Source organism: Lactuca virosa, chromosome 8 (assembly GCF_052849685.1).
Source record: "Lactuca virosa cultivar CGN04683 chromosome 8, Lactuca_virosa_CGN04683_v6, whole genome shotgun sequence".
In the NCBI taxonomy this organism is placed as follows: Eukaryota; Viridiplantae; Streptophyta; class Magnoliopsida; order Asterales; family Asteraceae; genus Lactuca; species Lactuca virosa.
Window position 1 is genome coordinate 9,424,657 of NC_136433.1, and position 13,979 is coordinate 9,438,635.

General features: G+C 37.8%; 1 protein-coding gene across 1 annotated transcript; it reads left to right on the top strand.

The window, feature by feature from the left end:
* Positions 1–10,499: 10,499 nt before the first annotated feature.
* On the top strand, positions 10,500–12,849 carry LOC145134168 (CAAX amino terminal protease family protein). The gene is made up of 4 exons (XM_079069057.1): positions 10,500–10,929; positions 11,463–11,612; positions 11,893–11,958; positions 12,087–12,849. The coding sequence occupies exons 1-4, from the start codon at positions 10,774–10,776 to the stop codon at positions 12,753–12,755; spliced, it is 1,041 nt and encodes a 346-aa protein (XP_078925183.1). The 5' UTR covers positions 10,500–10,773; the 3' UTR covers positions 12,756–12,849.
* The last annotated feature ends 1,130 nt before the right edge of the window (positions 12,850–13,979 follow it).

The window sequence follows — 13,979 nt, forward strand, 5'->3', positions numbered from 1 at the left end:
AACCTATAATATTATAATAGTATAAGGGTTGAATTTTAACTTTGAAAATTTTAAGGGTTTAACTTGGAATTAAAGTATTCATGGGGGGAAACTTTACAAATTCCAAAACTTGAGGGCAAGTTTTGAACAATTCAAAAACTTTTGGGATCCATAACATATGAGTTTAATATAGGTTTCAAAGACTTTAATGAAGAGACTCTTGAAAATCCATAACTTGAGGACAAGTTATGGATGTCATAAAACAATTTATGGGAAAAGACTCTTCAAGTTTCTATAACCTATGGCTTTAATAACTCTTTTAAAGAAAAACTTTTGTTTTTCCATAACTTGAGGACAAGTTATGAAATCCACTAAAGGCCATTTAGATCATCTAATAAACAAACAAAACATGTCAAGAAAAACAATGATCTAGATTAAACTCATATGAACAAGACAATTCAAATCAAACAATTTTCATGTAATTAGCCTAACCATCAAACTAATACAAAACATGAAACTTTTGACAATTATATTTTGAATTGGATTAGAATGATCATTACCGCATCAGAAACACGTTTATAAGTTCAAAAACAGCTTAGGGTAATGATTCTAGTCCAATTCCAGCCTTAAAAGTCGAAATCTGCACTCAGGGCCTCCTACTCGCCGAGTGTATGAACCTACTCGACGAGTAGGATGATTTTAGTCTTGGACTCGGCGAGTCCACAATCCAAAAGCCCAGAAAATTCGATTTTTACAGCATTGCATCAAGTATAATCGAAAACCAAGCCTAGGCTCTGATACCACTGATGGGTTTTGAGCATTCTAACACTCCTATGGTGTACATGCAACCCTAGAAACCTTGGATCTATGTTTTCTCTATTATACATGCAAATATGATTTTTCCAAGGTTCTCATCCTAACTAACATACCATGGGGAACTTGTAATATAAAACTTAGTGGGATGACATACCTTTTTCTTATGGTTGATTCCTTGGAGCTTCAAGAGCCTAGCACCAATAATGTGGATGCCTCAAGTGGAATCACAAATCACCAAAACACCTTGGAAAAACTGGAGAGAATAGTAATCACACTAGAAATCGGCCCACTCTTGTTTTCTCACACACTAGTGCCATTTCATGTGCCAAAGACCTCTTTATATAGTATGGAGGATTAGAGTTACATTCATGTAAACCCTAATACCCATGACCTTTCATTTCCATAGGATCCATGGGTTAAAACTCCATGGACTATCCATGCAAGTTTAGCCCAACCTAAATGAACTTGGCCCATTCTATATATATATATATATATATATATATATATATATATATATATATATATATATATATATATATATATAAGAGTCCATATTTAATTAGTTCCTTTTGATCACTAAATTAATTATTGATCAATAATAATTAAATAATTTGATTTCATATTAATATATTATAACTAATAATATATTAATAAATCATAGACAGACTATTCTCAAAAGACTATCCATACAAATTGTTCTGGTGAAGTGCAACCCAAATGGACCATGCTACTCTCGGTTCGAGTACATACCAATAATAGTTATGGGCTTAGACATCTAATCCAACATCTATGTCCAAGGATGGTCCCCACGAAGAGCAAGAAGATTGAGAGGTACATCTGGGGACTGGTACCTCCATTTCAGGGGAATGTATTAGCTTCGAACCCCTGTACATTTGATAGTGCCAAACGCTTGGCACAGAGACTAATTGACCATGGAGTCCGTCCGCGAGCAACAACCGCTGTCCCAGAACAAGCCAAAGTGAACGAAAACAAGAGAAAGTTTTGGGACAAAAAGAAGAACAAATCAGCACATAACTCCGCCAAGAAACAACAGATTGTGGCTGTTCATGTCGCAACAACCCCTGCTGTCCCGACACCAGCAAAGCAGGACGCTGGAAGTATGCCGAAGTGCAACAAGTGCAACTTCCATCACAATGGACCTTGCTGAGAGATGCAGTGTGCTAACTGCAACAGGAAGGGACACACTGCCCATTTCTGTAAAGCACCAACACGACCAATCACCCAGGTCCCTGGTAGTGGAGTAGGCCAGGCCTGCTACGGGTGCAGTGAAGTTGGACACTACAAAAGAAACTGTGCAAAAGCAGGGAATACTGGTGAAGTAGGGAGAGTTTTGACGATAGGCCGTGAGGAAGCTATGACAGATCCCACGGTGGTCACAGGTACGTTTCTCCTCAATAGCTCTTATGCATGCATACTATTTGATAGAGGAGCGGAGAGGAGTTTCGTGAATCAAAAATTTAAACACTTATTTAAGCAACCACCACTAGCACTAAAAGAAACGCTCATCGTAGAAATGGCTAACGGGAAGACTGAGAGCACTAACGATATATACATAGGATGCACCATCACTTTAGATAACTATTCATTTCAAATCGACCTCATGCCTGTCTCAATTAAAAGTTTCAACGTCATTATCGACATGGATTGGTTGTGTCTCCATCGTGCTAACATCCTGTGTTTTGAGGAAGTCGTTCGTCTTAACCTACCGAATAGCGAAACCCTAGTTATCTATGGCGACAAACCAGGCACAACCCTTCGAATCATCTCGAGTATTCAAGCCTAGAAGTACTTACGAAAGGAATATCATGCGTTCCTTACTCACGTAGTTGATGTGAGCCAAAAGGTGAAAGACATAAAGAACATCCCAGAAGTACGCGACTTTCCCGACATCCTTCTCGAAGATCTTCCAGGATTACCACCACAACGTCAAGTCGAGTTCAGAATCGACTTAATTCCAGGAGCTACCCCTGTAGTCAAATCGCCCTATCGTCTAGCACCAGCAGAGATGCAGGAACTATCCAGTCAACTGAACGAACTACTCAACAAAGGATTTATTAGACCAAGCTTCTCACCCTGGGGAGCACCGGTCTTGTTCGTGAAGAAGAAGGATGGATCATTCCGTGTGTGCATCGACTACCGCGAGCTAAACAAACTGACCGTTAAGAGCCGATACCCTCTACCGCGGATAGACGAATTGTTCGACCAACTTCAAGGAGCAAGCTACTTTTCAAAGATTGACTTAATATCAGGGTATCACCAGTTACGAGTTTTAGAGTAAGATGTTCCCAAAATAGCCTTCCGAACTCGTTATGGTCACTACGAGTTTGTAGTGATGCCTTTCGGATTAACCAATGCCCCTGCGGTGTTCATGGACTTAATGAACCGGGTGTACTGTCCTTACTTAGATAAGTTCGTGATAGTATTCATTGATGACATACGTATCTACTCGCGCAATAAGGAGGAACATAGTTATCACTTACGACAAATTTTGGAAACACTACGAGCAGAGAAGCTTTACGTGAAGTTCTCTAAGTGCGAATTTTGGATTCGAAGAGTCGAATTCTTAGGTCACGTGGTTAGCGAAGAGGGAATTCATGTGGATCCTTCCAAAATCAAAGCCATCGAGAACTGGTTAGCACCAACGACGCCTACAAAAATTCGTCAATTTCTAGGCCTCGCTGGCTACTATCGCAGATTCATTCAGAACTTCTCAAAGATTGCGAAACCACTTACCACCTTGACCCAGAAGGGTGTGACCTTTGACTGGGAAGAGAAACAAGAAAAGGCGTTTCAAACACTAAAGCAAGCCCTATGTAGCACACCGATATTGTCCCTTCCCGAAGGGATAGAAGATTTCGTGGTGTACTGCGATGCATCCAACCAAGGGCTTGGTTATGTTCTTATGCAACGGGGAAAGGTCATCGCCTATGACTCAAGACAGCTTAAGACACATGAAGTCAACTACACTACTCATGATCTTGAGTTAGGAGCAATAGTATTTGCTCTGAAGATCTGGAGACACTACCTGTATGGTACGAAAAGCACTATCTTCACAGATCACAAAAGCCTTCAACATATATTCGACCAGAAGGAGCTCAACATGAGACAAAGACGGTGCGTCGAGCTACTAAATGACTACAAATGCGAAATCCGTTATCATCCCGGTAAAGCCAATATAGTAGCTGATGCCCTAAGTCGGAAAGAGTACTCAGGTCGTAGAGTCAAATCATTAACTATGACAATCCATTCACATCTGTCCACACAAATTAGGGAGGCTCAGCAGGAAGCCTTGAAAACTGAAAATGTGGCAGGTGAAACCCTAATAGGGATGGATAAGAACTTAGAAGTCAAGGATGACAGAGCCTTTTACCTCATGGATCGGATCTGGACACCAAAGCTCGGTGGTTTCAGAGACGTTTTCATGAATGAAACACACAATACTCGATACTTTGTTCATCCAGGTTCAGACAAGATGTATCTGGACCTCAAAAAGTTATATTGGTGCCCAAACATGAAAGCAGAGATTGCTACCTTCGTGGCCAAGTGTCTTACTTGCGCCAAAGTTAAGGTAGAATACAAAAAGCCCTCAGGATCACTACAACAACCGGATATACCTGAGTGGAAGTGGGAGCGGATTAAAATAAATTTCATAACCAAGTTTCCCAAGACAACGGGTGGTTTTGATACCATTTGGGTGATCGTCGACAGATTAACCAAGTATGCGCACTTCCTACCAATTAAAGAAACTGACAAGATGGAGAAACTGACCAGAACATACATTAGAGAGATTGTGAGACTGCATGGTGTACCCATATCTATTATCTCCGATAGAGATAGTATATTCACCTCGAGGTTCTGGCAGTCACTACAAAAATCTCTGGGAACTAGGCTGGACATGAGTACAGCCTACCACCCACAAACTGATGGACAGAGTGAGAGAACTATACGAACGTTGGAAGACATGATGAGAGCTTGTGTGATCGACTTTGGTAAAGAGTGGGATATCCATTTACCATTGGTCGAGTTTTCATACAACAACAACTACCATACTAGTATCAAGGTTGCCCCTTTTGAAGCTCTTTATGGCCGGAAGTGCAGGTCACCTCTGTGCTGGGTGAAGTGGGTGATACACAGCTAGCTAAAGGACAAGTTCCTGACAGCACTCTCACTGGTCCGGAGATCATCCGGGAAACGACAGAAAAGATTGTACAAATCCGTGAGCGACTAAAAGCCTCTAGAGATCGACAGAAAAGCTACGCTGACAAATGACGGAAACCCTTGGAATTTCAGGTTGGTGACCTTGTGCTATTAAAGGTCTCACCCTGGAAGGGCATGATACGCTTCGGAAAGTGTGGCAAACTAAATCCAAGGTACATTGGGTCTTTTGAGATTCTCGCTAGAATCGGCCCGGTAGCTTACAAACTCCGACTACCTCAAGAACTTAACAGCGTACACCCTACCTTCCACGTATCCAACCTAAAGAAGTGTCTATCTGATGAGACTCTTGTTATCCCACTCGATGAAATCGAGATCAATGAGAGCCTCAACTTCGTGGAAGAACCAGTAGAAATCATGGATAGGGAAGTCAGGCAAACCAAACAAAGCTGTATCCCAATAGTGAAGGTTCGCTGGAATGCAAAACGGGGACCGGAATTCACTTGGGAGCGAGAGGATCAAATGAAACATAAGTATCCGCATCTCTTTCCCTAGTCCGGATGTATCTCTTTAGATTTAATTTCGAGACGAAATTCCCTTTAACAGGGGGATGATGTGACAACCCGTTATTTTCAATAGTGTAAAAGTCAACCAAAGTCAAACATGTCAAAGAAAAGTCAAATTGTTGTTTTGATTTGATTAGTAAGGTTAGATTAATAAGCTTTATGTGTTTAAAACCTTTTATTAGAAGTGTTACAAAAATTGGATGTGAATTGCTTAAATCCGAAAACCATCACAAGGCTTAAAGACTTCGGACCGTAAACGCCTCGCATCCGGAAATCATTTTCAGCCGAGAACTCACTTCGGACCGCAAACGTCCGAGCCGCAAACCCTCGGTTCGCAGCCGCAAACTTCGGTCTTATCTTCTCGGTGCGCAAACCAACGAACATGTCCCATCATCGATTTCAGCCCTATACATATGGGGGGGGGGGGACCGAAATCACCACCTCACTTCTACACTTTTAACAGAAAACACACCTTTCTCTCTCAAGTTCATCAACCGAAAACCCCTTATTCTCTCTCAAGTATCATCTGAAAAGCCTTATATCTCCTTCGGATCTTGCTTAGAACATCAAGTGTTCTTCATTTCTTCAAGCAATCACCTTCCTTTTTGGTAATCTTTCGGCCGAAAACACTTGAATCTCCTTGGTTTCGCCAAGAACACCAAGATCTTCAAGCTGGCCGAAAACCCAAAGGCTGGCCGAAAACTCATTGCAGCCTTCCAAAATCACTTCAAACACTCTTATTTGTAAGTGAAACTTACAAATTAGGCTATTTCCTTAACATACTTGTCATTATATTCACTAATTGTATACATATATATTACGTGAAATGCTATTAGGACTCGTTTTTGTCACGGGATCTAACTTGTGGAACAACATCCTATATCGAAACAATAAATGAATCAATACATACATACTATTACTTTTCATTACAAAGTACACTGCTCATTTACAAGAACAAGAAACATATACATACTATACGTAAACAAGTTAACTAGAATGTGAAATACTACTTCATGGTACTTAGCAACATTCTTGCTAAGTCATGTTTTGTAACCAGAGTCTCCTGGAGGGAGAGCGTGAGTTTGTGTATAGATCTATACGAGACTGACAATCCCGCACTTCGGCTGTTAGCTACAGTTGGGACCGGCAGGTCTACGGGTGACAAATGTCCTTTCTTTTTCGACGCCTGAAGAACGCCGTGTTTTATACTAGTAAATTAAGTATGGTTATAACCTCAATCACATTAAAACGTTAACTAAAACAATTAGGTTTACAAGACAAACATTTCTTCAGTGGTTTTATTTTAAACAAAACTACTAAAAGATATTATCTTCTATCACATACATACAATGATGTTCACACATGAACAAGGCATACTATTTTTCTAGTAAAAATAGTTTACAAATATGGAAAACATACATTTACACTATTTCAAGTACAAACATACGTTTTACACTATTTCAAGTACAAACATACATTTTACACTATTTTAAGTACAAACATACATTTTACACTATTTCAAGAGAACAAAACATACAAATAGTTGGGTCTTGGGTAAAAGACTACGTTTCATTTTAAGAAGAAAATATAGGATTTTCTGGGAATTATACTAACATTTTCATGAAACAATTACAAACATTTGACACTAAATACTTATGAACTCACCAACTTAAATGTTGATACTCTCTTTCAAAACAACTTGTATTCTCAGAAAACCAGTATGCAGGTTCACTAGCACAGGTTTTGAGAAGACGGAGCATGTTCAAGACTCGTCTTTTATTTTTGCTATACATTTTTGGTGTCATACAACTATACAAAGAACACACATGTATTAACTATATTATTAATGCAATGGATGTTGTTGCTTGTTTTACTATTGTGCATTGTTATGATATTGTACATGACGTCCTCCACCCCCGAATGTTTCCGCCATCTCGGTTTGGGGGTGTGACAGTTAGGACCATTCTAATGGATAAAGTTGAAAACTATAACAATTTTGGAGCTATTATGAACCATAAAAATATGATATTGGTCCTTCTACCCCTTCCATGCAAGAGTTGTAATGTTTTAATGGATTAATAAGTTAGTGTTTTAGCTTTTGGACCTTCCCTAGCCATGGAAAGTCATAAAGGTGGAAACTTTATGACTTAAGACAATGTTTTGAGACTAGATCTGAGTTTGGGTGATAAGTCCTTAAGGGATTAAGTGCTTAATAGAAAGGATGGAACCAGCTCGAGTACGTTGGGCGTAATTTTCGTACGCTGGGCGTACTAAGCCATCCCATGTACGCGAGGCGTAAGTTGAGTACACATGACGTACTCATCCAGCCTTGTACTTTGACTTTTGTTGACTCCGTTGATCGTTGACTTTTTGACCAAGTTTGACTTTAGGTCAAACTTGAGGGTTTTTATTGGTGATTAAGATTTTATATGGTTTTGATCTTAGTGGATCCGCGGGAGCAAGTAGTGTAGCAGGGAGCGTATCACAGTGTTCTTGGGTTTCTTCATTTCAGGTGAGTTTTGCCTCATTGTACTCGTGGGTCGAAGGCACTAATGTCGGCCCCCTAGTTTTGGTTATCTTTAGTAGAAGGATGTCATAGAGACTGTATATAGTCATGTAGGATAGACTGAGGACTCTTGATATAGGTTTCTTGCCTTTTCCTTGTTGGATGTGGCTCGAGAGTAGGATCATCTGTCCGGATGTCTATCTCACTTATGAGTACATACGGTTATGCATTCCTTAGATTGTTGGTATTTAGTATGTTGCTATGTTGTAGTGACCTATTAGATCGGTATCCTGATAGTTGATATGTTGCTATGATGTAGTGATATGTTAGATTTGTATCTTGGTATTTAGGATGCTGCTATGCGGTAGTAGTCTGTAGATCTGTATGTCTACCTGTGCTTTCTAGTTATCATCTAGTGGAGTGTCCTAGGGGCTATATGTAGACATGTAGGATAGCATGAGAACTCTTGATCTAGGCTTTCTTGCCTTTTCCTTGTTTGGATGTGGCTCTAGAGTAGGATCATCTGTTCAGGTGGCTATCTCAGCTATGGTTACGCACTTCATGGAGGTTAGTTGGTAGCGGGACAGTGTGCGGTGCGAGGACTAGTAAGCGGTAGTGAGTTGTATGATTGTTCTTTGCCTGTATTATGTGCCTACCTGATCCTTGACTATTTATATGTCGACATATGGTAGTAGTGGGTTGAGGTGGTCCTGCTTTGTCCTGTAGGCCAAGATACCCGGTGCGGGCCGACTGTAAACCGAAGGCACGGAAGCTCGGGAAGAGCGGTTGGATTGAGGCGGTAGGGCAACAAACCCTGAGTATTCCAGCCCGATGGATGAGTGGACCCGATGTAGGCTTGTATGTTTATCGTATGGGGTATTTTGGGGGAAACTCACTAAGCTTTGTGCTCACCTAATTGTTTATTGTTTCAGGTATCATCAGTCATCATGAGAATGCGAATGCGTGACTGTACACATTCAACAACAACAATGAAGATTTCGCGCTTTAATAATACTCTGATTTTTATAAATGTATTTGGAATAAACGGTTTTCTCCATAACGAAATTATAATTGGGAAGATTTACTTAAATAAAATGAAAGTTTTTGGTTCTGAAAATGAGACGTTACATTCATTGATCCAGATGTTTTGGAGATCCCCAATAGAGTCATACAGGTCATCCATAACAATGTTATGACCCAAAGATCTGTGAATGTAGTTTTTTTTATATATTTTTTTTATTTTAAGAATTAGTTTTGCTACTTAGAAAGGGTTAACGTCACAACGTTTGGCAAACGAATATCAAGACGAAGGAGGGATGTTTCCATCTCTTTGATGGTCTTGAGATTTCAAGGATGTACCACCTAACTAGGAAAAGTTGTAATAGTCATATACAAACGATAAACGTCATGCCAGGAGTATATCAATGCATATTTTAGCATATTTATATTCGAGATAACGAAAAAAATGACCACATGATTATAAGAACTATATAAATATGACCTAACTTTTGAGCATTTAACTAAATGACCGCCATATCCAAAATGTATACCAAAATGTGTATTTTAGATTTTCGATGATACATAACATGTATTTTTTCCCTTCACTTTCATTACAAACTTATCAAAAATTCCATCTACCCCATCAAATCCGAAATATTTAATATCATTATTTTCAACTAAATGGCATATTTTATGCTCGTGTACGATAATCTATTTCACTTTTGCTATTTATTTAATTGTTTTCTAGATTTTAACAAAAAAACAAAGCATTTCATACTTGTTCATAATATTTTAAACATGTTTTAGAAATCTTAGAATAGTTTTTTCTAGTCCTTAGTATTTAGTATGAAATCAGATTTCAAACATACTCTGTTACCCTAATTTCAATTCAACATTAACATATACTACTCGGCATCTCAATTTCCAAGTTTCTACTTCCTCTTGCTCTTATATGATGTCGCTTCCTTATAAAAAAATCATCTCCTTCAATTCTATTTAACTTTTACTATTTATTTAACTGTTTGTTAGATTTTAACAAAAAACAAAACATTTCATACTTGTTCATTATATTTTAAACATGTTTTAGAAATCTTAGAATAGTTTTTTCTAGTATGTAGTATTTAATATGAAATCGGATTTCAAACATACTCTATTATCCTAATTTCAATTCAACATTAATATATATACTACTCCACATCTCAAATTCCAAGTTTTCACTTCCTCTTACATAACTTCGCTTCCTTATAAACAATCATCTCCTTCGATTCTAATTCTAACATGGCTTTATTTTTCCACCTTCTCATCAGACAAAAGTATATGCAATTTATAAGTCATAGTATAAAACAAATAACATTGACAAATAGTTAAGGGACTATATATGTAATTCGCTCAATATCCCAAAGATTCGAAGCTGTCGTGGCACGGCTCTCTCTATACATACGACGTCATAACACAAATTTCCCTTTTCCTTCCCCACTTTCTTGGTTCCTACTTGCGACCTTCGTCGGAGCTTCCTCCTCCGACTTCTTAATCCGCCGTTGGCTCCCTCCTCCTCCGCTACCCTGGAAATCACATCAAAATTCATCCTCTATCTACCGTCTTCCTCTTTCTCTCTCTTCAGTATGTGCGAACGACCTAATTAGGTTTTTGCGCCTCTCTAATGCAGCAGCAACCACCTACTCACCCGGATTTCAATCAGTCCGGAGGAACAACGTCTCCACGCGCTTCAGTATGTCCGTTACTGCATTACCTTGTTGTCACGCGCTTTCTAGTGGCTCACCTCTTCCTTCTACGGCCGGAGCTAAAAATAAACTCTCTAAACCCTATATCTCATTCAACCGGACTGCTCGCTTGTTAAAGTTATCATCTTCAAATACATCGAGAAACGTAAGTTCGAACTTGCATTTTTTATATATTAACTGAATGTAAGTTATGTTTAGTAGTATATACTTGTTCTTTGATGATTACATAAAAGCATTAGAACTTTTCTGAATGAAACCTTTGAAACATTTGCACCATTTCTGATTGTATCAATTTTGTAGTTAATTATGCAGTTATGAAGTTATGTTGTTTGGGGCTGTTATAACAGATTAAGCATGTGATTCTTTTATCTTCCATTTAACATAGATCATATAGAATTTTGTCGATTTTATACATGAATGCCAGCTTTTAGTAGTGAGTTCCCTGTAAAATGTTATATGCAAAAGACTCCGACTAAACTAGATACAGAGGGCAATAGTTTCTTCAGTATCAGGTGTAGATGTTCCTAGTTCTACTAAATCATATACAGAATTATGAATCTGTTGATATGATTTAAATCTGATTCATCATGCTTACCTTTTTCTGTCCTTTTTAAATAAACAACATAACACAATGCTTGATGTTTATCTAACCTGATTGAATTTGATGTTGATTTGTAGAATTGGAGATTTTCATGCTTTAAGAATGACGAATCATCTTCAGAATATTCTGCCTCTGAGGCTTCAGAAGATATGATTCCAGGAGAAATGGTAGAACCAGAAACAAAACAACCAAATGTGAATCATGATTGGGTGCTAAACTTCAAAAAGGTGGTTTATATTTTTCATATTTAGTACCTTCTTAGTAGTGCATTTGGCATCACTGAAGATGGTTATTATACCAATCACATCATTTAGATATCCTTAACAAAGTAGTAGTTCTGCACTAATGTCTTAAACAGGGTAACTAACTATACACACAGAAACTATATATTCTACCTTTTGTTAGTGATACTTTTTATTTTAGTATTGTGAGTTATTGTATGCACTTTATTACGTGAAAGCGTAGAGAGAAATACTATTTCCTGATGTGTCTGAATGTTATTTTCAGGCTTCAGATGCTGTATTTACTGCAGAACCATGGACAGTGCCATGGACAGCTAAGACCATTTTGCAGGTGCAGCTCTTTGCATTTAGTACCATTATTACCCCTATTAGCATAATATTCCATACAAATAAATTATATGAAAACCCATTTTAAGATGCAAAATGAAGAGTTTGTTTTGGTTAAATTAATTATTGCAGGTGATGCTCCTCTGGATTGCTTCATTTTGGTTAGTAGGATCATGGATAATACCATTTATAGCCCACACAGCAGGTTTCAGAAAAGAATCCCTAACATACAGAGGCCAAGCCTTATACAGTCTTTTAACAGACATCGTCGAGGGTATTTCCGGAATTGCAATCCTCAAACTTTGTCTCGCTAAATTCCACCCTCTTTCACCCGATTGGTTCAGATTTTCCCTCAAAGGAAAATGGCAATTGGATGTAGGTCTAGGCTGCCTCATGTTCCCTTTGGTCAACCGTCTCTCACAAGTCAACCTCAATCTACTCCCTTTACCTCCCCCGACACCTGTCGCGATCTCAAACGTCGAACAATCGATAGTGGCACGTGATCCAATGGCTATGGCGCTTTATGCCATAGTAGTTTCCGTTTGTGCCCCTATATGGGAAGAGATTGTGTTTCGGGGCTTTCTTTTACCTTCATTAACAAAGTACATGCCTGTGTGGTGTGCGATTTTAGTGAGTTCGTTAGCTTTTGCTTTGGCTCATTTTAATATTCAGAGAATACTCCCACTTGTGTTTTTAGGGGTTGTTATGGGTACTGTTTATACTCGTTCTAGAAACTTGTTACCCTCTATGTTGTTACATAGCCTTTGGAATGCCTTTGTATTTGTAGATCTTATGAGGTAGGTGGTTATGCTCTTGCTATTATTCATTTTCACCATTTGTATAAGCATATCCTTTTTTTATTATTATTATTAATCCAGTCTTTCACACAGCTAAATGATTTAAGCACTTAATCTCAATATCTAGATACATGGTTGTTTCTTTTTTATTTAACGTGGATCGAATAACTTAATGGGTTAAGCCAATTAAAACTGATAAATATTGTGATTTTTTTTTTTTAATGTAAGGATAAAATGGTGAGACCTTATCCAAATGATACGTATTCAACCATTTTACTCATATAACATTAACAAATGAGTAGGATACGAAAGAGCCATGTAGGATAATTTTATAAATGTTTGTTTGATAGTTTTTGAGTCACACTTGATTGAGTCAAGAGTAAGGGTTGTTTGGTAGCATTTAGAGTATTCATATCTGGATGATATAGATGCAGACGTTCTGTATAAATCTGTATATGAATGATAAATTGATGTTTAGTCAGACATCTGAATGTCTGTCTTTTAATGATGAAAATGACCATTTTAACCTTTTGAATTATTTGTTGTTTTTTTATTGGACATGTGAACAACGGTGCTGAACGATACCGAATTTGTAAACAATTATAAATAAAATACAAAACGTCATACAAAATCCAAATTAAACATTAAACAAATTCAAATTAAAATGCATACAACATCCAAATTAAACATAATCCTTAGCATACAACTTTAAAGTAATTGATTAGCAATCTGTATGCAACATCCAAATTGTATTCTGTTTTCAACCTTTCAACTGCATTCTTCAACGAGTTCGCTTTCAAACTACCCCCTCATGTCTGTAAGTTGTAATTTCTTGAATACAAGCTTTAAGAAATGTCTTTTCCACACCTTTTATCTGTTTCCAATTAATTCTAGACTTTTTTTTACCATTTGTGCCCTGTCTAGTATTCAAAATCCACCAAGAACAAGTTTCAACAAGCAATTTTGAACAAGTTTCAACAATTTTGAACTTTTTATGCATAGCAACAAAACCCAACAACAACAGAGCAACAAAAATCGAGCAAGAACATAACAGATTTCGAAGTTCACTTAAATACAAGATAACTCAACAACAAATATCATAATATAGAGCAACAAAAACACATAAAATCGATTTCACACAAGTTTCAACAAAGAAGAAAACTCAACAAGAACAGATCAAACATAAGCTTCAAGCCGACCAAAAACATGCTTAAAAAAGTCGATTTCA